The sequence below is a fragment of the Uloborus diversus genome, chromosome 6 (assembly GCF_026930045.1).
Source record: "Uloborus diversus isolate 005 chromosome 6, Udiv.v.3.1, whole genome shotgun sequence".
Classification (NCBI taxonomy): domain Eukaryota; kingdom Metazoa; phylum Arthropoda; class Arachnida; order Araneae; family Uloboridae; genus Uloborus; species Uloborus diversus.
Genome location: NC_072736.1, coordinates 126,794,400 through 126,820,249, shown reverse-complemented (window position 1 = coordinate 126,820,249; position 25,850 = coordinate 126,794,400). Strand labels below are relative to the sequence as shown.

The window sequence follows — 25,850 nt, the reverse complement described above, 5'->3', positions numbered from 1 at the left end:
ATATTTGAAATAAGCCATTATACTTGATTTCTAAATGTATTCAAAAATGAGTACATATAACTGAGCTAAAAACTCATTATTGATTAATGAATGAGTTTATATTTGATTTCTAAATGTACTCAAAAATGAGTACATATAACTGAGCTAAAAACTCATTATTAATTAATTAATGTATTCATATTTGATTTTAAAATGTACTCAAAAATGAATACATATAACTGAGCTAAAAACTAATTATTAATTAATGAATGTGTTCATATTTGATTCAAAAATGTACTCAAAAATGAGTACATATAACTGAGCTAAAAACTCATTATTAATTAATGTGTTTATAATTGAAACAAATGTGTACTCATATTTGATTACCAGAATGTACTCAAAAAAATGAGTACATGTGTTTCTCAAAATTGAACCTTATTGATTCGGAGCTATATTGAGTAATGAAAGTATTCAAAAATGAGTAAATTTTCATTATTTTTGAATACCCATTTTTAACAGTGCAGCGCAAGCCAATTCAATACATTTGTAGAAGATCGCTTAGTGTTAAGAAAATTATCCATACATGATGTTATTAAAAGAAACAATCTCCTCTTGATGAGCAGAAAATATTTCTGTTCAGTCCAAAGACAAACAAAACATTGTTGATTTGAGGAGGGCAGCACTCTTTTTGCAAAGCTATATGTTGCCGGCCAAGCAACTCAAATGGATGTAAAAGAATTTTTTCCCATGAAAACAGTTCGTGTTCACCTTCTATATCCAACCTTGGCAAATTTAGGAAACCAAGAAAAAAAGACCGACGTAGTTTCTTGTATCGTCCATCTACTGGACTGGTTTTGACGGCTATTCCGGAACCAAATTGTTCATTGATGGGGCTGCACTGATTCACATGCTTTTTTCTCAGTCTACTCGAATTGTCCAACAATACTGCGATCAGATTGTGAAGCCGTACATATTAATGAGACTAAAAAGCGTTCGTAAGGTAGATTTAGTTTTTGACCGGTATTCAAAAGGAAGTTTGAAAAACGACACGAGACAATCGAGAGGATCTGGACCAAGAATAAGTATTAAATCCAATGTTTTGACACCAAAGTCATTTACTAAATTTCTTGCGAAAGATGAAAATAAAAAGGAGCTTTTCGAATTTTTGGCAGAAAATCTCGTAAGATGGATCTACCAGATGGGACGCAGGTTGTATGCACCTACAAAGACACTGTAATTGCTCAAGAACAAGTTTGAAACCATGTCTCCTGTATCCTACAAAGAAGCCGATGCGATGCTATTCCTTTATATGCAGCATGCAATAGAATACCCGGGTCATGCTAATATTACCGTGAAAACTGTTGACAGGGATGATGTAGTGATTGCTATTGCTATATTCCGAGTTCCGAAACTGCAAGAGCTATGGGTGGAGTATGGAAGTGGAGAATATCTGCGGTATCTTTCCATCCACGTTTTGCACCGTAAAGTTCCACAAGGTGTACCAGATCTTCTGTCTTTTTTCCATGCCTTTACATGAGTTGATCCGGTGTCTAGTTTTTCCAGCATTGGTAAAACTAGGTACTGCATGGAAAATGTGGATGGCGTTTAGAGATGTTGACAAAGTTTTTTTGTACTATACTAAAGTACCCGAAAGCATCAATAAAGACAATAAGCATTTCCTACTTATTCAGCGCTTCGTCGTCCTAACGTATCATTCATCAAGCTCAGTGGAAACCGTAAATGCGGCTAGGAGAATAATCTTCACCCAGCAAAACAGACCAGTTGAATGTATTCCACCATCTAGCAACGTTCTTCTTCATCACCTAAAGAGAGCAATGTTGCAGTGTTCACTATGGACAAAATGTCTTCAGCGAAATTTTCAGCTCTTGGATCCATGTCAATGGGGATGGAAAAAAATTGGTGAAGAGTTTGAACCTCTTTGGTATGCACACCCCGAAATAACAATTGAGAAATTACAGATTATATCATGCAAGTGCAAAGAGATGTCAACACGCTGTCGATGCGTCAGATCAGGTCTGAATTGTACACTTCTTTGTAGTTGTGAGGGTCAGTGCAATACGTAAAACGTTCCTTAAAAAAACTTATTACAGTTTTCGTTATAACAGGTACTTTTTCTTTGTATTAAAACGTGTAATTTTCATCTATTTCTCTTCAATGTTTGAAATATAAGCATGTTTAACAAAATTGTTTTATTATACGCTAGCATTAATAGTTAAGTCATCGATCCATTTGGGGTGGTGACTTTGATTATTTCTGCATTTTAACCTCCCTTTCAATCAGTATACAGGTAAAATACTGAAAAAAAGTGTTAAAACATGGAGTGCAAATTTAAATTTAATGAAACTGGAAAGGTTCTCTTATAATGCAGGTATAACAGTAAAAATTTTACTCCAATATCGGCGAATACCTATACCTAAGTCATCGTTTTCCTATCAATTTTCACGTTGATATTGTAATAATTATCAAACTATTTGTCTTCTTTACTAATAATAAAGTCGAAGTCTGTCTGGATATCTGTCGAGATGTCTGTCCAGATGTCTCTCTGTGACGCGCATAGCGCCTAAACCGTTCGGCCTATTTTCACGAAATTTGGCACAGAATTAGTTTGTAGCATGGGGGTGTGAACCTCGAAGCGATTTTTCGAAAATTCGATTTTATTCTTTCTCTATTTCAATTTTAGGAACATTTTAAAGAGCAAATCATCATAACGTGGACGAGTAAATTACCAAATTATCATAACGTGGAACCGTTACACAAAAAAATTGTTGAGAAGGCCAGGGCCCACCCAGGGTTGTCTTGCAACTGAGGAAGGAAGGTAGGAACCATAAAATAGCCGAACAAAATTAACATAGCAAATTGACGAAAAATTCACCATCCATTGTGTGTAAATATACAGGCGAATCAAATGACCTTTTAATTCTTTTACTGCGAGCAAAGCCGTGCGGGTACCGCTTGTAGAAAATAAAACTAAGCACTGTTGAAGAGCTTTTTTAAACGGCTTTCAGATAATGTATTTGAATTTTACAAAATTAGGACCTATTATGTAGTTTTAAGCAGTTAAACCAACGTACTAACCGATACATGGCGGCCATTTTGATGACGTCACCACAGGGGAGTTTTGACCTCCAATCAATTGCCTCTCGGCGTTTTTTTGCTCCCTTATATGAACATAAGTGCTGTACAAAATTTCATACTGGTATCCGGAAGTGAAATGTTTTTGCACAAACTCCACCGACTAGAAAGAACGTTAAGAATTTGAACAATAAAAAATAACAGCTTGGAATTTTTATCGCTAAAATATCGCGCCAACTTTACTTTATTGCTCTACAAAAGCTGTCATTAGCGATGGAAGAGTTTCGCCAAAAATCTGTTTATAGAGTTATGGTTTTAGTATTGTGTGAAAGAATAATGTATCTTGACAAGATTTCGCATATTAGTTAAATCATTTCCATGACGAATGAATTAAATGCATGATGATTTCTTTTGATATCCAATCATATAGTCATAGAAATAAATTATCTAGTGTTAAATGTTACTCTTGACAATCTGTCACGTATGTGCACTATGTGACAAAAATATCAACAAATGCCGGAAATGTCACGAAACTGGACATAATATGTACTAATGTATAGAAAAAACAGTACAAAATGAAAAGGCTGTTCGAAGCGAACCAAAAATTTATGAATACCGAATTCAACATCGTGAAAATGGCTGCTTCAGAACAACTTACTGTGTATTCTGCATTAATTTTTTACTTTCGTAATACTTCTTGATTTCTAATCTCTTTCTACATGGGTCAGAATAACCAAAAAACTTTGAAAAATCTTTTCAAATGAGTAAAGAACAAAAAATCATTCATGCGAAAAAAAATTTCTGTCATTTCCTAAGTTTAGAAGCAATTTATACGTTACGGCATGCGTTTGTTTTAGTTTTTTCATCCGCCATTAGACAGTGACTGCAGCGTCCCCTATAGTTTGGTGGAGTTGCGAATAGTTGCCAAGGCATTTTCTTCAGTCACCAGAGCGACCCATGGTCTGACTTCTATTGACTTATTAGCACGAGAGTCGTAAAAAAAGGGGGGCGGGGGAGTTGTCCTTCTAGTTTCAGTATCTCAAAGTTGTCCCGTTGTTTCCCCCTAAATAGCAACAAATACGCTGGAATGACTTTCAATCTGGGGAGGCCGGCGACACGACTATGGATGGTTGACATTGCACTCGGGAGAAAGTGTCCCCTTTCTAGCATCCTCCACTGAAGCTAGTGTGCGCAGAGAGCAGAGCAATGGTTTGTCACTGGAGTCCACTTTCCGACTTTCCGTTCACTATACACATCACCTATTTTGTTTTTTTTAGTTTATTTTTTTTTTCGATGTTCATTTCGTTTTATTTGATATGAATTAAACATGTATGTAAATCATGTATTATGCAACTGTTTTAAGTCTTCAAAGCAAAAATTTCCCCAAAATAATGAATTTCATCTTGACAATTATCGAGGGGGGTCCGATTTTCAAATATTGAGGGGGTCCGGTCCTCAAATATCGGGGGGGGGGGGGTTCCGGACCCCTTGGACCCCCCCCCCGGCCGCGACGCCCATGGCTTCATTCTGATGCTTCGAGAGTTTGAAACAGAAGACAGTGGTGCACGGTATTCTTACCGTGGGTAAGTAGTAGGGTACGTAATTTCTTACATACTTAGGTACGTAATTTCGTTACAAAACATTGCTTTCATTATAATAAACAGTAAGTTTTTATTTAACGAGTTGCTGGTTCAATACTCATCAGAGGCGCACACAGGAATTTCTCAAGGGGGGGGGGGGGGTCAAGGGTCGAAGGTTCACCATTCTCATATCATACTCCAATACGCATCCAAATTTTGATTTTTTTCGATTATTGGAAACAAAAAACTTTTTTTAACATAAATTTTAAAAATAATAATAATGAATAAATTAATCAGCATTTGTTAAAAAAATATATTTATAAACAACAAATATTTAATTAAAATACCAGAACGCATAGGAATGAACGTATTTACTTTTCTAATCGTTAAAAATAAAAACAGCAAAGCAAAATCATACTTTTAGAACTATTTATGTTCACTTACAGTTCGATTTTGTAGGGGAAGAAAGATAGATAATAAATTTTATTTTTTTCATTTATCAAATCTGAAATTATTGTTATCTTTGCTTGGAATTATTACCTCCCAATTGGTCATGGGAGGGGTCTGGATCCCCTAGACTCTCTCCCTGTGTGCGCAATTGATACCCATATTACTAGGATTATCCGGATTTCCGATTATCCCGATTGCTTTTGATCTCTGTTAGTCAGTTATAAACGAGGTTGCACTGAATACGGATTTTTTTATCAGATAATAGTAGGATAACAATGAGATTCATCTTTTGCTCATTCAAAATTTTCGTAGAAATGGAATTAAAAAAAAATAGTTCATTAAAAAAAATCAAAATTTACTTACGTGTATCGTAGGAATTTTAAGGCACATAGGTCCAAATTTAAGAACAGCGTCTTCTCTCTGCAATAAAGAAAATTAATTAATTATGGCAAGAAAAATAAAGATTTATTTTTCAGAAAAACGTCGTTAGTCAGATCTTTATAACAAAACGTAAGCAGTAAGTCGTGATTGATTTTCTTGTTAATGGGTTTTATTGATAATTTCTCTGCAATTGATAAAAAAAAATCATGTTGACCATAGATGTAATATTAGCTAGATACACAACTAGAAATCGGTTCCATGGGAAACCGAGACGAACTATTAGACGGGCAAAAATCCGAAAAGCGCATGCGCGCAACAACTTTATGCGCGCAATAACAACTTTTGCCGTTAGCGATAGGATGCAAACTGCTTTGCTTCCTCGTGGGCTATACTTATGCCCGATTAATTCAAGATTCGCGCGTTCAATTGCGGCCAATACTTTCCACTACGTACTTGTGCATCTAGTTATACTACATCTATGTCTTTCACATAACTTCATTCATCTCTAAGCTTCTATGGCGCAGTATTGCATATCAAGGCTCTTGCGCCATAAAACCCAATAGAACCAACCAACCGAGTTTGGAATAACTGCAAGAAGTAACCATAAAAACCATGATTGACTTCATGTTTTAGATGATTATAGTAAATATCAAAACTATAATGTGAAAAGTTTATGCAATCGTAACCATTTTCGAATGAAACATTGTTATAATTAATAATTAAAGATTACAACAATGTTATGAAATTCACTGTTCTAGAGCTTGAATGCGCCTCCTTGCGATAATTTCAGAAATTAGTCAAAGAGGAAAAACTGTTTAATTTTGCTCGGACAAGGCAGATGTCTCATTGTACAGGTGTAAGTGGGCGTGTCTTTGTTTTACCTCTTTCAGCAGCCATTGGCCAGAGACTGCAGCGCCTCCTGCAGTTTATTTCAATTGCGAATACGCAAGTTCCGTTGAAGTTTCATTATTGTTTTCTTTTATAATTCCTTAAAATTGTTGGCAACAGCATATGATTGAAATTTCAATTAACGAGCGTTTAGTTAGTTGGAAGTAGTTGAAATCAAGTTTCGGTGGAAATTACGTCGTCTCTTTATATTTACTGCTCAAAGTAGTTTGCTAAGTAGTTGTACGTAAAATTAATAAATTATGGTATAACGTGAAACAAGAACTAGTATTCTTCCTTCTGTCATTCCCATGAAAGCGGAAAAGAAAAAAAGGCGCGCAAAAGAAATGAAAGCGCGGGACGCCGCAGCGCACGCGCGGATCAATTCGTATCCCGCGGTGGGGCTGCTAAAATAAGGCTGGTGATGCCCGACGCCTCAATCAGAGCTCTAATGAGAAAACAGAATGGCAGCACGACCACGGGTGGCTTGTTTACCCGAGAACTTAGCATGTGATGAAATATCAGGTCTCTCCATCGACATCAAAAACCAGGATAGGTGCCAAAAATAGCATCATGACTCATGAGTGATGATTCTTTTTTCTGATATCGCATCGTAAGCTCAGATACAATTCCAGACTTTATTCAGGTCACAAAAATTAATATAAATTGAAAATTTAAAAAACGAGGGAGCTCCACGCCCTGCTCGCTGACGCTCACCAACCCCAGAAGATTGCTTCGCAGTCTTATTTGATGCGCAAAGATTTAAATCGTCAATTAGAAAGAATCAGATTGAAAACGCGTTACGAGTTCCATTTGGTACAAAAAGCACCCGTTCCCCAGGTTTCAGAATAACTTGTACTAGAGCCGCTATATAGATAGGCCGACGCATCAGCTTAACCCATTAATGCTTAGCGTCCCTTTTTAGGGACGGTCCAAAAATTGTGTCTCAATTTCCCAAAAGTAAACATTTCAACTCAATAATTGTGTTCATTTATTACTTTAGTATTGTTTCAATTCGTTACTTGCAGACGGCAGCACATAATCGTTGTAAAGTGTGTTCTGTAACCATTTTGTTATGATCTTCGTGAATAATTTCATTGTTCAGAATGTCAAGAACAAAAAAGTAAGTTTTCAAAATTTTTAACAAGTAAATCAATTTGTATTTGATACATATGTTACTTTGATCAATATTTCAGTTTACTTTTTCTTGCATTTTTGTAGATTTTAAAAATTTTATGGATTTTATAGCAATTTAAGAGCGTCCCTAAAAAGGGACGCTAGGCAGTAAAGGCTGCATTGTTGAATCGTTGCTAGTTTCTTGCTTAGAATTCATAATTGGCCTCAAAAGAAGTTATTAAATGTTTTTAGACTAAAAAATAGGCAATATGTTTTATTTTTAAAAATTAAAAAGACTAATTAATAATAAAATTACATTTTTTAAAGATATTTCAGTAACATTTTTTTCTGCAATTTCGAAAAATACTTAGGTAAATTTGAAAAGCTAACTGTTTCAAAAATTAACTTCTTTGAAACCTGAATTATTTTTTGACATTAATAATTTTCAGTAACTTATTGAGATTTTCTCATTGTTTTGTCTGACTGTTGAAGAAGCCTTAGCACTTCTGGAACAGCTCTCTGATGATGAAGAATTCAAGGAGGCTGATATATGCATTTGTCCACCTTCACAAGTTAGTGAAATTACTGACGAATACAGTGGGCCGGATGACTCAGTTGATGTTAATCAATTATCAGGTCAACAGTTGAAATCTTCTGCTACAATGACCGTTAGAAAAGTTAATCAGGGTAAGGTAGTATGTGTTGGAGATAGTAAGTCAAGTGACAGTGATGATGTTGAGCAGCATCTTCCAAGCAAACGCAGAAAAATAAAGAAAAAAATACAGAAAGAAATTGGGTTAAGAAAGATATATCCATCAATAAAAAAATAATAATGTATGGAATGTGGAAACACCAAGCTTTTTGAATGTTGAATGGACACCAGTGTCAATATTTGAAGAGTTTTTTACAGATGAAATACTGGATGATTTTGTTTTTCAGAGCACCCTCTATGCTGGACAAAAAAACAATACATCCTCTTCTGTAACGCGAGAGGAGCTGCGTTTAATTTTGGCTATCCTATTAACAAGTGGATATGCATGCTTGCCCCACCAGAGACTCTACTGGAGTCCATCAACTGATGTCAACAACATAGCAATTAGTTCTGCAATGAGTAGAAATCGATTTGAGCAAATTATGCAGGATTTACATTTTGCTGACACCAAACTCAACAAAAATGACAAAGTCGGAAAGTTTTTTTTTTTTTTTTTTTCAAGTATTAAATCGTCGGCAAAAAAATATTTGTCGTTGAAAAAGCATGTACCCTCTGATGCCTAGCGTCCCTTTTTAGGGACAATTTTTCTGTTATTAATAAAACATTTATTTTTTGCATTAGATTTTTTTAATTATTTTTCCTGTCTATTAAACACTGTTTGCAACCCGTAAATAAAAAATCTTTGAAAAAAAAAAATGTCAGGCATTAATGGGTTAAGTTTAGCCATTTTGGATCGGATTTTTCATTGTTGCACGGCTAGGGTTACCACAGCAAAGTTTCGGATTTCGCCAAATTCGCCGCAAATAATATTGTACTTAATAAACAATTCACGTGCCGCTAATAATTGCTCACAGTGAACAATTCGCAACTCCAACGAACTATAGGGGGCACCGCAGTCACTGTTTAATGGCGGAATTGAAAACTAAAACAAACGCATGTGGTAGCGAAGAAAATGCTAAAAGTGTTGTGATTTTTGTTCGTATGTATGATTTTTTCGCTTTATTCGTTTGAAAAGATTTTTCAAAGTCTTGTGGATATTCTGACCCATATAGAAAGAGATTAGAAACCAAAAAGTATTACGAAAGTAAACAATTAATGTAGAACACACAGTAAGTTGTTCTGAAGCAGCCATTTTCACGATGTTGAATTCGGAATTCATAAATTTTTGGTTCGCTTCGAACGGCATTTTCATTTTGTACCGTTTTTTCTATACATTAGTACATATTAAGTTCAGTTTCGTGACATTTCCAGCATTTGTTGACATTTTTGTCACATAGTGCACATACGTGGCAGACTGTCAAGAGTAACGTTTAACACTAGATAATTTATTTCTATTACTATATGATTGGATATCCAAAGAAATCATGCATTTAATTCATTCGTCATGGAAATAATTTACCTGATATGCGAAATCTTGTCAAGATACATTATTCTTTCACATAATTTTAAAACCATAACACTATAAACAGATTTTTGGCGAACTTTTATTTTTTATTGTTCAAATTCTTAACGTTCTTTCTGGATTTTTCAATCTGTTCTGCGATAAATATTTTCAAGAAAATTTATTTGCATACTGTCTATTTCAGTAGGATACTGTAGTAACAAATTTTATTTAAATCATTTATGTGGAATTAGGTTAAAGAAAAGTGTCCAGTCAATGTTGTTAAGTTCGTTTTTTTTTCATCGAATTGAAAAACTGATATTTATTCAAATTCACTCAGAACAAAATAAATAAAATGTGTACTCACAGTTTATATATGGTGGTAGTTTTCTTTTCAGTTGATTGACCATTATTTCTTTTTACTTATCGAATTCTGTAATCTTACTATCATTTTATTCCACTCATGATAAAAATTAAAAATGGTTTAACTAAAAACGCGAAAACTCGCCAAGGCTACTTTGCTTGCACAATACTAAAACTACTATAACCCTAAACAAATTTGGCGAAACCTTTCAGCTGAGAATAAAAGGAATAAAGTAAATTCTTTCTCGGTTATTCATTTTGTTCTACGATAATATATTCAAGAAAATATTTTGCATACTGTCCATTCCAACTAAATGCTGCTGTAAAATATGATTAGTTAAATTAATTTAAGATTAAAAAAAACTCATATTCTTACAAATTCATACAAAACAATAAAAATTTTTACCTGGTATAACGTTATCCAATTTTGTTAATCCAGAGTTTTCTTGTTTACGCTTCCACCATTTAATACTTTTTTGAAAGAAATAAGAAAAACTAACATTATTTTGAGAAGCTCGAGAATACTACTAAGGGACGAATTAATTTCTGTAGCTGAAAGCAAACTAAGACACATCGATTGCGTTAATAAATACTCAGAACAAACTGCCTGTGTTTACGTCAACAGACACACGTGATGCGCAACGTGGCAATGTTTTAGGTGCAGACGCAGTTTTATAAATCACCGCAAGGTAGCGTATTCGAGCGCTGGAGTTCCGAATCACCAAATGCGATAACTCGCCAGAGAAGATAACTCAAACACGCGCTCCGATCAAAAATGGCTAATCTTAAGCTGATGCGTCGGCTCGTATATATGGGGTTCTTAACTTGTACTAACTTGCAGAGCCAGAGGTGCTAAGGAGCTCCTGAGCATTGCAAAACGGCAGTTTTGTACGTTTGAAAAGTGGCTTTTAAAGTCGTAATATATATTGTTCTTTAGCTAAGAGCTTGAATTGAGTTGAGCCTAGGATTTTCCGTTTAAACAGAAACCCTTATGCACGGTGTTCTAATTAATTGTGAAAGTTGAAACAAGCTTTATTTGATGCAGAAAAAAAAAATCTCTTTCGAACGGCATAGAATGCTAAAAGGTGTGGGAAATTTTTCATCCCTTTAATAGGCAATTTACGAGAAATTTTAGCAAAAAAATTAATTATAAAAAACTAATTCGAAATTTTAAAATAAAAAATTCCAGGTGCAAAGCTTTGGGCTCGAAGTAATTTTGTACCAAATTGCAAGGCTGTAGGTGCTATTGGGTCTCCTGGACGCAGGCCTGTCCCGGCGCTCCCTTTAATAGTTTCTTTGACGTTGTTTCTTTTTAATATATAGAGGGGAGGGGACGATCCAGAGGGCCGCACCTCATATAAAAATGACCTCACGGGCCATAACGCATATAAAATTTAAATACGTAACGTATACATACTTAATTGTTTTCTTCATAACATTGAATATCTGATAATGTGGAAAAGAAAAGGTAACCATGCACAACTGCCGAATTTGAAGATTCTTTTAAAAGCCATGCCATCCGTTTTCCCACGATTATTTTCTCTCCTGTAGGAGGGCCCTCTGTAGAGATAAGAGAATGAGCTGTCTCACGGAGATCTTTTGAACAAAGAAATAATATGTTCGAATTGGTCTGTTCCTTCAAAAGTTTTTTTTTTTTTAACTGTTCGAAATTGAACTAAAAATTGATCAAATCAAAAAGTGAAACCTGGGATTGAGATGTCCTAGCAGAGATCTTTTGAACAAAAAATGTTAAGCAGTAATGTTTTTTCAGCTTCAATGACATGACATCTGCTTCCAGCTCGGTTATTATGTCATCCAGACTAATGAGTCCATAACAAGGACGAACTGCAGTCTGGATGGAAAAATCTGGCTGTCGGTACAGCCGACCGGTCTTCGTAATGTTTTATATTTTGAAAAGCGTAATATCTAGGAAAATTTAATAATGAATACTAGTACCGTTTGGTATGTGTTTCATATTTCTTTGTTTATGCTTTTTTAGTGACCGAGTGTTGATACAAAAACTTAATAAAAGTCAATTGTTCGATATTTTTAAGTTTTTGAGACTATTTGAAAAAACGTTTTTATCTCATTTTATCAGTGGCGTAGGAAAGGGGGTGGTGTCCAGGTCTGAACCCGTATCGAGGCTAAAAATTAGATTCCTGCTATGAAAACTAAAGTTTTTGACTACTACAATAACTAATATTCAAGTAATCAATTAAGAAAGATTAATAGCTAATTTAAAAACCCATTTTTTTGGTCAAAACCATGTAACTGCAATTCCAAGGAACTTGTTTACATCTGTAACTCTCGATGTAGGCAACTTACAGAAAATTAAAGATCTTTAAATGCTTAACAAAATAATAAATATTCGATAAATTCTTGACACTTGATCTTAATATTCGCTGGCAAGAAAGGATAAAAAATTTGAAGGCTGGATTCTTTCAACCTTCAACTTTTATATCCTTTTTGGCAACGAATATTCGTAAAAATCGTAACAAATGGTTAAAAAAGACAAACTATATCAAAAAAAGAAGGAAAAAATAGACAATTCTTGTTGATATTCCATGTTCAAGTGAGCTAATTTATTAATCTAAAACACTTTTTGAATTTTTTCTCTCAAACCTCAAACGTTGTTGTGTATAAATGCGTTTCTTCTTTTTTTTTTTTTTTTTTTTTTTTTTTTTTAAGTGCGGAAGTGGCGATTGCCGTTTCTGAGCAGTTACAGGTTCGGGAAAAGTATTTACAGGCATTTATTCAAATAAATAAAATTAATGAAAGGTCTCACTAAAACTAAACTGTAAACCCAATCCCACAAAATCCGGAAATGTTTCGCATATTGTAAAATAAAAAGGTTATCAAAGTGGTTATTTTTTTAAGGCACGATGAAAACTTTTCCCCAAGTCAAGATGTAATCGAAAGCTATGAAAAGAACAATAACAAAGAAAAAAAAGTTCGATTCGGGTACTACTGCTTCTGGAGAACGGAAGTTACATGATGAAAGCCGGCAATAAAAACGTTCTTCAACAATATATCCGGGGATTTCCGTTGCATCTTGGAATCACTGATGGGCCATAAAAGTTTATAGCCGGGCAGTTCAATTGCTTCATTCCACGGTACAGCTAATATACCTGACTGGTTTTTTAGATGGCTTTTGTCGTTTCTTGTATTAAAAATCTGAGACAAGGAAACTCTTTGACACTTTTTTGGAACCTATCACATAATTTTTTCAACTCAAATGTTACAAAAGGGATTTAGCTCTCGAAATTTTAAGCGTAGAATAAAATAAAAATTTTATGCCCTACCCATATTACTTTTGAGTACTCCTGTTAAATGAGTGAAGTATTTTAATTACTCAAAAGAAAAGGTGCGTGTACTGATGTACGAGCGTTAAAAGCAACATTTTTTGAATGTAAGACTTTTTAGACAATATCCGAGAGAACAAATATTCATTTAACAAATATAGACAACTATAACATTAATTCTAATCGAATCTTGCTAAATATTGTCAATATCGCCAAATTGATACCGGAATCGACAGCTCATTTACGTCGCCAAATTTGTCACAAACTTGTTGACATACTGCCAAGTTGGCAACAAATACTTTAGGTGACTAAAATTGATGCCCAATACTTCAGCATACATTGAAATTACCATCGACGAGTGACAGAAAAAGTGTAAATTCCCTTTTTGGTAAATAGTTACATTTAGTAGAGGAGACACTAAGCCACTGTTGTAAAATTTCCAGGAATTTATAAGTTTGAGTTCAGCCTGGTCAAATGTCTGAAATAAAAAATTCTGGGGCATTTTATGGTTTTTGAACAATCAAGAAGACTGTTGTTTAATCTCACTATCTCACTTCACCCAAACCTTACGTCTCTACTTCTGACGATTTACCCCCCGTTTCGCCGACACTAAAATTTTCTTCCACCTCTCATTGAAAAACTCCCCAAAAATAAGGAAAACCGTAATAGGTTTCCTGAAAACGAAAAAATATATAACTGCGTGTGAGGGGGAGGCGCGGGGGGGGGGGGGAGTTGCTATGAGTTTTTATGAGAAAATTGATGCTATTTTTTAAAATAAAATTTAAATGCTTTATAAAAGTAAATGAAAAAGATAGATCTAATCAGTTTACTTATGATCAAGGAATGTCAGAAAGGCAGGCAAAACTTTTCATCGTAGAAGAATATGCTCGGTACGCTACAAAAACAACTTTTCTTCCGATGTTGATTCGATACGCATTCCTTTCTGTCCCGAAATCCGGGAGATATCGATCCAGGCATCATATTTGGGGCGATAGAGGGGGTGGACGATAGAGATTGTTTCCTTCATGGAACAAGAGATCTACCAATAATCACTGGCCTGTGAAAGAAAGTAAGAGAAAAGAAAAGGCGTATCTCAAAATGTTGTCCTGATTCTTTTTCGGAGACTTCGCTATTTTTTTTTTTTTTAATTCTGAACGTTGAAACAGAAGGAATGCATCAGGCTGCCTTTTTTATACAAGGTTACCAGGCTTTACCTAGAAGATTCTTTTTTCTACAAAGTGTAAAATAAAACATTTCCTACAATTTTTTATGTTAATTTTCTGATTTCATTTCATGATTTTCAGTGATTTTTCTCGAAGGTTCACCAATTCATGAACAAAAATTAACTACATTAACTTCCTTTTACATTTAAGTTTTGTCATGACTAACCAGGGGCGGATCCAGCTTTTGGTTTTGGGGGGGGGGTCATTCTCATAAAGGGAGGGGTCAAAGTGCAATTTCGGGCTGAGAAATGGGATCCTGGAAATTTTTTTTTTGAAATATAGGTACCCAAAGTATAGTTTTAGGCAATATTTGGCATCGAAAAAGGGGGGAGGAGGGGTCATGACCTCCCCCCTCTGGATCCGTGCCTGTGAGTAAATCATTATAAAAATCGCACAAATAACTTATGTAACTATACTTTTGCTCTTTAACACCTAATCGAGCATTTTGTTTCGTAAAATCTCTACGATCCGGGAAACTTTTTCAAATTTTTTACCAGTCCGCGGGTCGAAAAAGGTTGAGAAAGGCTGACTTATGTCATTCTACACTTTTTATGGCTTTCAAATCGTTGAAAAATATTTTTGCTCTCAGTTCACATCTAGTAGATATGGATGAAATTAGTGTCTCAGAGTTCAAAACTAGGATGCAAAAGTTAAGCGTCATTGTTACCAAACTGTTTTCTTTTAGTTGCCAAAATGTTCTGCTACGGGGAACTTCTCATATATATAATAGCTAATGATCGAGTGACGTTCATCCGCCGAAAACTGAATACATAAATTAAAACTTTAGAATGAAAATAAATAGAAGTCATATTAACAATAATTATTTCACAGTTAAAACCATGGCTGCGGAGTCGGAGTCGATTTCATTTTGGGATAAAAGAGTCAGATTCGGGAGCCGAAGATTATTTAATACTAAGAGTTGTAATTAGTCATTTCCCTTAGAGTCCGCCACTCTGTCAATGTTTGTGGAGTCGGAGTCGGACTTATTCTGGGATAAAGGAGCCGGAGTAGGAGTGGAATATCCAAGAATCGGAGTCAGTCGTTTTTCCTCCGTGTATAAATTTTTGCCAAAGCTGCGAAGTCAGAGTTGAAGTCGGAGAGCAGGAGTCCGACTAATTGTCGGGCACAGGAGTCGGAGTCAGAGTCAAGTGCTCCAAAATTCTCGGAGTCGGAGTCGGGAGCTTGTCTTCAAGAGCTATTTCCTACAAAATTTGAAGTAAATCCGCCTTCAAGTGCGGAATCTGCATTGACTTTCAGTTTCCCCGTAGGCGCTAATGTTAAGTTTTTTTGAACTGTTCAAAATTGAACAAAAACTAGTTCAAATCAAAAAGTGAAATATAGGAATGAGGTGTCCTCGCCGAGATCTTTTGAACCAAAAAAAAAAAAAAAAAATTTTGTTCGAATCGGACGGACTATTTATTCACTCGAAAGTTATTAGGGGGAGGGGGTACAAACAGACCGACCGACCAACAGATATTTTTCTCCATCTCAATACCCTATTTTAAAATTTTTTATTTTTCAATATTTTTTTTAATTAAATTTTTTTTTTTTTTCGTGATATTTTCAAGATGCATTAAGCCTTGTTTCACGCTTTTTCCTCTTTCTCTGATTTTTACTAAGAAAGTAGGCTGAAAAGCAATTAATTTTAAAAGGTAAAAAAAAATATTTGTTTAAGAAATCACAAATAGGGTTGATTGGGGTAAGTGAAACCCCTTTTGAGAATAGTTCGTTTTTGAAACCTTATACAAAAGTTTTGAAGCAAAAAAATTTTAAACTTATTGTCTTATTTTATCTTGGACATTATTAATAAACAAAAGTTCATCATTATTTTCTAAAATAATGTTTCAAATATTCTTAACGATTATATTTAAAAAAAAACCGGATGGGACTTACCCTAAAGAAAAGGGTAAGTGGAGTACCCCCTTTTAGTTAAATTTAAATGATACATACCTAAAAAAGGGGTAAGAGGGTTTACATGATAAAGTATGTACATTTTTAGTGTGGATTTCTTTCTTTCTTTTCTTTTTTTGTCAATGCATTCATTTATGTGAGATAATTACTGTCTTTTAAATCTGTATCTCGGAAAATTTTAAAACAAGAAACAAAACAATTTCATTTGCGAAATTTATTGAAAGCCTATTGGGATATATTTTACTTATATAAATACAGGTGTGTTTAATGAACGTAATACAGTTGATTAAGATCAATTTGAGTAAATTTGCCAAAACTTATAAGTTCAAAAAAAAAAAAAAAAAAATGGAAACACTAAATGACATCTATGTAAAGTTGGCCTAAGGAAGAACCATTACCGCTTCATCCTCAATAATTATTCCAACATCATCTGCACTAGTGCCAATAAAAAGTCACTATTTCTATTCGTTCCTGCAAATTCAACAGTATTTTTTAATTTGTACCATCAACTTCTAACATTAGACCTACTTAAATCTTAATAATTTTCTTTCATGTATGTTTCACAAATACATAATGACCAGCTTTAGCAGTTTTTGTAACTAAACTATCAATTCCTACTAAGTTATGATAGTTGTCCTGTATTTCACTAATACAAATATTTAATCAGAGTTGCTTTTGGTTTTGAAATCCCCATTATTATAGGGGAACCCACTTACCCCATAGTGAGGGGACCCACTTACCCTTTATAGCAAAAATGTACGGGGTAAGTGGGACCCCTCTTCTTAAACACTTATTAATGATATTTTATACAAAAATTCTTGTTGCTGTATAAACTATAAGTTAAACTATACGTGAAAAATTAACTATCATAAAAAAATAATAAAAACTAACCTGGAAACACTTTTTTGAAAAATGTTGCTTGTACTCGCTAAAAAAAAAATTCAGATTTTTTTTTTTTTTTTGGCTAAGTGCTATGACCTAGAAATAAATCCCACCAATCACTGTGATGAAATTTAACATTATCTGTGCAAAAAAGTTTGAAAACTTTATCCATATTTCAGTTTTAGGGGGGTGACCAACTTCCCCCAACCAACCCTATATTTCTTATTTTTTAAGTAACAAAATGCTGTATATTACCCTTTTAAATTATTGTTTTTAATGAAATAAATGAACTGTAACGTGCGGGACAAAATGCCCTGTTCTCCGTGAAATGGCCTTTAGCTTGTGATCGAAAGTATGCATAGGGGAGCCTCAATTAAGATCGATCAAAAAATCCACTTTTTTTATGTCACAAAATGTTAGTAAAACTATTCAAGAATATGTTGCCAAAATTTGAGTGAGAAAATTCCGATTAGTTCTGATGCTATGAGCACTTAAAGTGACTGCGGAGATTATAAAACGTTCACGGCATTTTTTTTCAAACGCGTTTTTCTCGAAACAACTTTTTTTTCAACTGGCGCATATTCTAGCTCAAAGAGTTTTTGACTAATCTTTCTACAAATTTTTGTGAACATTCTTTATTCAATTATAATCTATATGAACGTAGCTCTTTGATGATATTATTCGTTAAAAATATTTTTTTTAATGCAAGAGGTGTGAAAAAAACGGTAGAAAAACACAAAATTGTAATAAAACGCCTCAAAAAAGTGCAGTTTTCAGCTTTTTTGATCACATATCGGTTCATATTCTAGGGAAATATGTTGTTTACAAGAAAGAAAAATTGTAATGGTTACAGGCAAAAATTGTGGCTTCGGTAATGCAGACAAGCAGCAATCTCTGATTGCGCACCCCCCCCCCCCCCCCCCCCCCCCCCATGGACGTCAGCTTCTAACTCCACTAATTCTGGTGGAATGGACTTTAAAAAAATACAAGGTGTTCTTTAAAAGATGAGTAAAGTATCCTCCAAGTTTAAAGAAATTCTGATTATTTCTTTCCTGTTAAAAAAAAATTATGAAAAACACTAAAATTTAGGCCTCCTCTGGTTTTCTCCCCTTAAATCGCGGTCGTCAAGCTAAATTTTTAGTAGCAACATACGACTAACGACCGTTCATTTCGAACCGTTCTGCTATTTTCGAACGAAATTTCAATTCATTAAAGACAAAGTGTATGTAACATATTACCAGGCCTGGCTCATGGGGTAGGTGACCTAGGCGGCCGCCTAGGGCGGCAAATTTCGAAACTGAAACATGTTTATAAAAAGTATGAATATTTTATTCATGGTCATAAGATTCATTGCTTAAATGCTAACAAAAAATAATAATTTAGAGTGTGTACCAGTGCGTGGATATGCAAAACATATAGTTCGGAATTCAACAAGAAATTCAGTTTAGTTTTATAGGCGGCAAATTGCGTGATTTAAAAATTTGTTGAAAAATATATGTTTCAGTCCCATAAGATGCACTACTGTTGAAAAAGATAATTTAGTGTGTACCGGTGCTTGGATATGCAAAACCCACACACACACACACACAGTTTGGAATTTAACTAGAAACTCAATTTAATTTTAAGCACTTTACTATTATTTTTATTTCATTAATACATTATTATTTTTTATTTTCATATTAATTATTCAATGGGGTGGGGGGGGGGGGGGGGGTCATTTGTTAATATCGCCTAGGGCGGCAGAACTACCAGAGCCGGCCCTGCATATTGCATACTAACATAGTCCGTCTCTCACGCAATAAATCATTAATTCAGAAGAGGTAGCTGAGAAGAGACATTCCGTGCAAGACGTAACGGATGATTCGGTAGTTACTCAATGTCCCAAAACATTCGTAACGACAGTGAGAAACACGATGCTTTCGTGTCCACACGCCCACTGAGGCTACCAGAAACCAAGAGCTCGTTTAATCCAAGGAATTATCGATCACGGAAACTCTTGTCAAAACATTTCATCCATTCTTTTTTTTACGCAGTGGGGAGTGTCAATTGTCTTGCGAATTACGTAGTGCTCACATGCAGGAGCGCCCGAAAGGGAGGTCACGGGAGGTCACTGTGATCTCCCAAAAAATTTCTTATTCGGCAACTTTTGACTGACTATTCGGCAAAATTTGGAGTTCTATTCGAAAATATATTCAAAAATCATATTTTTCAAGTAAACCTTCAACAAGAAACTGATGAATACATTTGTTAACAATAAATTAATGTAATTTCTGCAAAGATTACTACAGTCGAACTCGTTTACAACGAGCGCAGAGGATGCGATGTTTCCTCGTTGTAACCGAGTGCTCGTAAAAAGTGAGTTCGTGAAAAAAATCATAAAAATTCATGAGTTTTTTTTTTCCTTCTTCTTTTTAATCACTGTACAGTACCAAATAAGTTGGTTACTTCGTTTTGAACTGTTTGAATGTCTCTTTTTTTATGTCACTGTTTTCGAGGAACACACATACAGGGTTTGTCTCAAAAGTAATGAGCCTCATGTTTTTGCCACGCGACTGTACCGTGTACATTTGCGAAACTGCTAGAAATTGGTGGATGGGATTCTAAGCTTTCCAGCGATACCTGGTTCAATTGCCTAAGAGCTCTCGGAGCGATGGGATGTCATTTTTAGTGAACCTCCGCAAAAAAGCCTCGTCGTTGCTAAGATGGAGAGACTTTTGGAGCAATGGCTATGCGGTAAAATTTTGCGTCAAATTCCAAAAAACAGCTAAGGAAACGTTTGATTTGCTCATTCAGACGATGTCACTCGTGTGTGAGATTTGGTGAAAAAGGACCGCCGAATGAGCGTTCGTTTGATGTCAGAACAATTAAATTTGACGAAAACAGATGTTCATCGAATTGTTTCGAAAGACTTGGAGACTGCCGAGTCACACCGTCTTCGTTGTCAACTCATTTCTGACGCGGATAGGTGTTTCAACGGTGCCACATAGCCCCGATGTCACGAGCACTCCTTAGGTAGCCTCGGCAGACTTCTTGTTCCTAAGGGTGAAAAGGGAGCTGAAAAGAAAGCATTTGGAGACCCTGGACAACATTCAAAACACCACGACGAGGTGCTTTAACAGCATTCCCAAAAACGAGTTCCAGAGGACCTACGATGCATGGAAAACTGCTGGTAAAGGTGTATAGATGCAGGAGAGTATTTTGAAGAATATTAAGTTGTATTACATATTTGATCAATAAAACTATTTTTTTTTTGAAAAAAAGGCTCATTACTTTTGGGACAAACGCTATGTACACACATATGATTTTAAATGCTTCTTTAGTCCACAAATAAAAAAAAAAGTGCTGTTATTGTTTGTTCTCAGGATTTATGATTTATTACCATCTTTTGTTGACTTTGAAATGTTAAAGAAAATTTACCAAAAAAGGATAAACTGAACTGGGCGTCATTAGAAATTTTACGAATCACAAAATTACTGCTCGCTTTAAGCGGGGTTTGCTCGTTAAAAGCGAGTTATGCTCCCACAGACTTAACATTGTACCAACAAGTATTTTTGCATTGTGTTGACAGAAACTGTCAAAAAAAGTTCTCTGACTCTTTACGTTCACCAAATTTCCCTGACATACCTTACCAATAATAATGGTTTCCTTGCTTTGCCCTACGTGAAAACCACTGCATATTAAATGAAATGCAGTGTCTAAAACGTTTTAAACTGTTAATTAAAAATATATTTTGAAAATATGTTCCTTTTTTTAGTACCTTAAATTATCTACAGGGAAATGTTTTGGAAATTTAAAACAAATACTTTACTTCTAGTAACCAGTTAACATAAGAATTCTAAGAAATTATTACAAACATTCTTAAAGAAATATCTAATCTTAATAAAACTAGAAAGTTTATACAGAAATCATTTTGAACTAAATTTTCAAACAGTATAATTATTGCTGCAAGAATAACAAAAAAAAAAAAAAAATACTTATGTACACAAGGTAATTCAATTTCAAATGATTTCCTTATTTGTCGGGAAAAAAATCTTAGATTACTTTTGTAACAAACAACATTGGAATGCAAAAAACAATCAATTCCAAAATATATATGTATATATAACTTGGTTTTAAAATAAAAAAAATTCCTTCGTGTAATTTGAGGCGACAGCGAATAATACGATGGCAAAAAACAAAGTTGATTTTCATTCAACATTCAATTTTAGCAATTAAATTTAAAATGCGGAGAAGTAATAATTTTTCAGACTTTTATCCGCATTAATTTTAAAAACAAAGATTTTTTCTTGAAATCGTGATTGCAGTACGCTAATTACTTCAAGACAATGAGTAAAGGGAAGGGCGCTAAGGCATTAATGACGGCTTCCTCCTTGCCTGTAGGGTTGTTTATTTTACGTAGCATGGATCTGGTGAAAGGTAAATTCCAGCTACGTAAAATGAACAACTTTACAGACACAGAAGCAGTTATAGGAAGTTCATCCTGTGTTTAATAAGTTAAGATTCAATACTTTGACGTTGAGAAAAAAAAGATGCACAAATATGCAGCAGTGTATAATTGCATCTCATTAATTTTACTTTTTTCTCAACAAATAATTGGCGGAAGACGCGTAGGAAATTAAGGTACTTAATTTTGCAAAGCAAAAAAAAAAAAAAATTCTTCATTTAATAAATTTTCCCTGAATTTTTTTTTTTCGAAATTCCCTGATTTTCCCCTGATTAATAAAGTTCGCTGACTTTTCACTGAGCTCCCTGATTTCCCTGATCTGTCGCCACCCTGTTCTGATTTCATCGCTAAATCCAGGTTCTCGTTAAGTCAGGGCTCGTTACACGCAAGTTCGAATGTATAACACGTAGTAATGAAAGTGTACTAAGTAAGAACAAAACAAATGGTCTAAAAAGAACTGAATGATAATAAAGGATCATTTGATAAGTTATGTTATGACGCCCTTACCCCAGCTTTTGATGACACAGAGCGCCCCTGTATTAAGCTTGAACGCTCCACTGAGATTGGCATTGACCTCTTTGGAGCCAATTACAGAAATTCTTTTTAATTTCAAAACATGGAACAAAAATATTTACTTTAAAAGCACTGAAAATATCTGCAATCATTCCCGAACAAATGAGCGAAACAAAACCAGCAAGAGCATTTAAAAATAACAGCAGACTTACAAAATTTTAATGACGTCAGAAAAGAAAGAATCAAAATGCATCCTCAATTTGAGTCATCCGTTTTTAATGAATAAATGACAGGAGCCAGATCATTTGAGTGCGTCAAGAAGCAATTAAATATTACATATTCAAACGCAGCAGAAAGTTATGCAACAATCATGCCTGTACATAAGGAAACAAATTTAACATCACAAAGCAGAAAGAAACCAGAAAAGATTTATTCCTCTATTTTCCCTGTTGTTTTCAAAAATAGGAATTCTATCAAACCGTTCACATACGATTCTTTCTGAAAGATTAAAATATCCCAACGAAAATCCTTGAATGTTTTGTTTGAGCATTTTAAAAACTTCAATTTTCAATTGTGGTTCAGCGTTTTTAAAATGTATGCAGAATGGAAAACTTTTACCCCGAAGTAATAAGAATTTACCCCAACAAGGCGGAAATTGAAAGAGTTTGATGTAAGATAATGGAAGTTGAGGGAAAATAAAAGATGAAAATTTAATTCTGTTAACGTGCTTCCGAGAAAACATTTCAAACAAAAATATTTTTCACAAGTGAAAGGAAAATGACATGCAATCTTACATTTCTTGCTCGGATCTTTGAAGAGAATTTCTTTTTAATATTTATTACAAATGTTGCCGTTACATAATTCAGTTATTTCGTAGAACAACAAGATATTTCATGCAATAATAAACAAATCGGTTAAAGTAAAAATAGATGAAAAGTTTCATACTTTAACCGGTTATTGTATGAAAGAACTAATGATAGACTGCTAAAGTGAAATGTAAACAATTTCAAAGTTATTTTAATCTTTATATATAAATGGCTACTTCTGTGTGTATGTATGTATGTCCGGGGTAATTTTCAAAATTACTGGACCGATTTTAACTATTTTTTCACCATAGATAGCTACATTATTAGGGAGCAACTTAAGCTATAATTTATTCCTAAAAAATTTGGTTTAAAAACGTTATGAGGGAAAACAGTAAATGTCATATAATTTCCCATTAAATGATTAAATATTGTTACAAATTCTGTAAATAGTAATTATTGTAGTAACGTAACTTGTAAATAGTTTTCCGTAATGAATATACAGCCACTATACATTCGGCTGAAGTATACGATCCCCCTATTCCTTTTTTTTTCATTGATAAAATTTGTGAATGAAATAAGAAAGTGTAGAACGATGTAGCATTTTCTGGAATAGTTGAGAGGAAACTTTTTGATGTTATAAAAAGCCGTTACGCATGATAAAAAGTTTAGTTTCGATTGAGAATTTGTACTGAGAGTGTATTAGCTCTGTTTATTGCGAGGCATTTCGCTGTGTTGTTTTCGTATTTGGAAGTAAATACGTGTGTAACCATTGAGTTTACGGTGTTGAGTGATATTTGCTTAATTGCTGATGATTAATTTAGCAGTTGTTAACGATTTCTCCTGTACATAGTGTAAATAAAGCTCCTGTGTTTGTATCAAGAACTGTGTCGTCCTTTCAAGAAAGTGGAAGTTGCACCGGATCTGTTACAATTGGCGCCCAACGTGGGGCTTCTTCTGGACTTTCTAGGAGTAAGTGTGACTTTGGACATTTTTTCATAAAGACTTTGAATTTGGGACTTTATTTTTTTTATGGCGATTACTCGCGCAATGAATGACCAATTAAAACAACTTCTGGAATCAATTAATGCTGTGAAAAGTGACTTGACTGAAAGTTTGGCGGCTAATCAAGAACAATTAAAAAATGATATGGCGGCTAATCAAGAACAATTAAAAATGATATGGCGGCTAATCAAGAACAATTAAAAAATGATATGGCGGCTAATCAAGACCAATTAAAAAGTGATCTGACTGCAAGTATGTTGGCAAATCAAGACCAGTTAAAAAGCGATTTAACGGTGCTGAAAAAGGACTTAACGTCTAACCAAGAAGAAATTAAAAACGACCTTATTTCGGTAAAGACTGTGATGGAAAATAAATTTAATGACATAGAGCATCGAGTTGATGCTATTGAAGGAAAATTTGATACCGTTGAAAGCCGATTCAGTGCTGTAGAAAATAAATTTGAAGAAGAAGATAGAAAATTTCATCTACTTAAAGAAGAGATCTTTAAAGATATGGAAAGGAAATTGGCGGCCTCTGGAAGCGGTGCTGGTGATTTTCTACCTTCAGCTGCACGACCGTCAATTAAGCTCGCCACATTTGACGGCAAATCCTCGTGGCAAGTGTACAAGACCCAGTTCCTGATAGTATCCGAAGCAAATGGATGGGACTCTGTTACCAAGGCCTGTCATCTTGCAGCATCCCTGAGAGGTGACGCAGCGAACATTCTCCAGACCCTTCCGGACAGCCAGCGCCTGGATTTCGCCGCCCTCACATCTGCGTTGGAGCGACGCTTCGGTGAGAAGTGCCAGAAAGATTTCAGCCGACTCCAGTTGAAGTTCCGTTTCCAGAAAATCGGGGAAACCCTGCAAGAGCTAGCGGCGGACGTCGAGAGACTGTCTCATCTTGCTTTTTGCGACTGTCTTGCGGATGTTCGAGACAACCTGGCACTCAACTACTTCATCGACGGAGTTCGGAATCCTGAAATCCAGAAGGCCCTCCGGATGGCGGATGTAAACGACCTGAAATCTGCTTTCGTGTATGCGATGAGATACGAGGCCGCCCAAGAAGCAACCCGTGTGGATCGCCATCTAATCCGGACTCAGGAAGCTGATGAGTCTGATTCCAGGTCGTGCCACCTCGCTGAACTTGAGAGACAACTTGGTGACTTGGCAAGACATCCGAGCAGCATAACAGCCCAAAAGAAACAAGAGCAGAAGTGCTGGAAATGCGGTAGTGAAGGACACCTGCGAAGGAGTTGTCCGGCTCGCCAAGCTACGCGAGGGAAGGAAATCACCACCACCAGAGCTCTGCAGATTTCCTCTTCTAGTAGTGGCAGAGTGATGGACTTTTCATTTACGCACATGTAAATGGGAATCCTTGCAAACTGATTGTCGACACTGGAGCCAATGTGACAATCGTTAGGACAGATGTGGCTCGTGAATTTGGATTGAAACTGTTGTGGACATCGCCACGCGTAAGTCTCCAGACTGTGACAGGTGACAAAATTGAGATTGAGGGTAAAGTGGACTTGGAAATAGTGTTTGGGAATGCCACATACCATCATACGGCATTCGTTGCTGATATCACGGACCCCTTCATTCTCGGATTGGACTTTTTAAAGAAGTATGACTTCAACCTCGACTTCAAGACTAATGAGCTGCACTCGACGAGAGAAGACATAGCCGTTTTCCGCGCAGAAAGTGATGTAAAGTCCACTCATCAAATAATAGCCCAAACAGATTTATCGATTCCCTCAAGGTCAGAATCATTAATACCTGGCTGCATTGAAGAAAGCAATAGTTTTCGATTTGGACTCATTGAATACCC

The 25,850-nt window shown here is 35.1% G+C and overlaps 1 protein-coding gene across 1 annotated transcript in view; it reads right to left on the bottom strand.

Annotated features, from left to right (window-relative positions):
* The window catches only part of LOC129224738 (high affinity cAMP-specific and IBMX-insensitive 3',5'-cyclic phosphodiesterase 8B-like), a 209,831-nt gene that overhangs the window by 126,144 nt on the left and 57,837 nt on the right, over positions 1–25,850 (bottom strand). Inside the window, exon 2 of the mRNA XM_054859286.1 lies at positions 5,466–5,522. Within this exon, the coding sequence (XP_054715261.1) occupies positions 5,466–5,522 (57 nt within the window). The remainder of the gene's footprint in view (positions 1–5,465; positions 5,523–25,850) is intronic.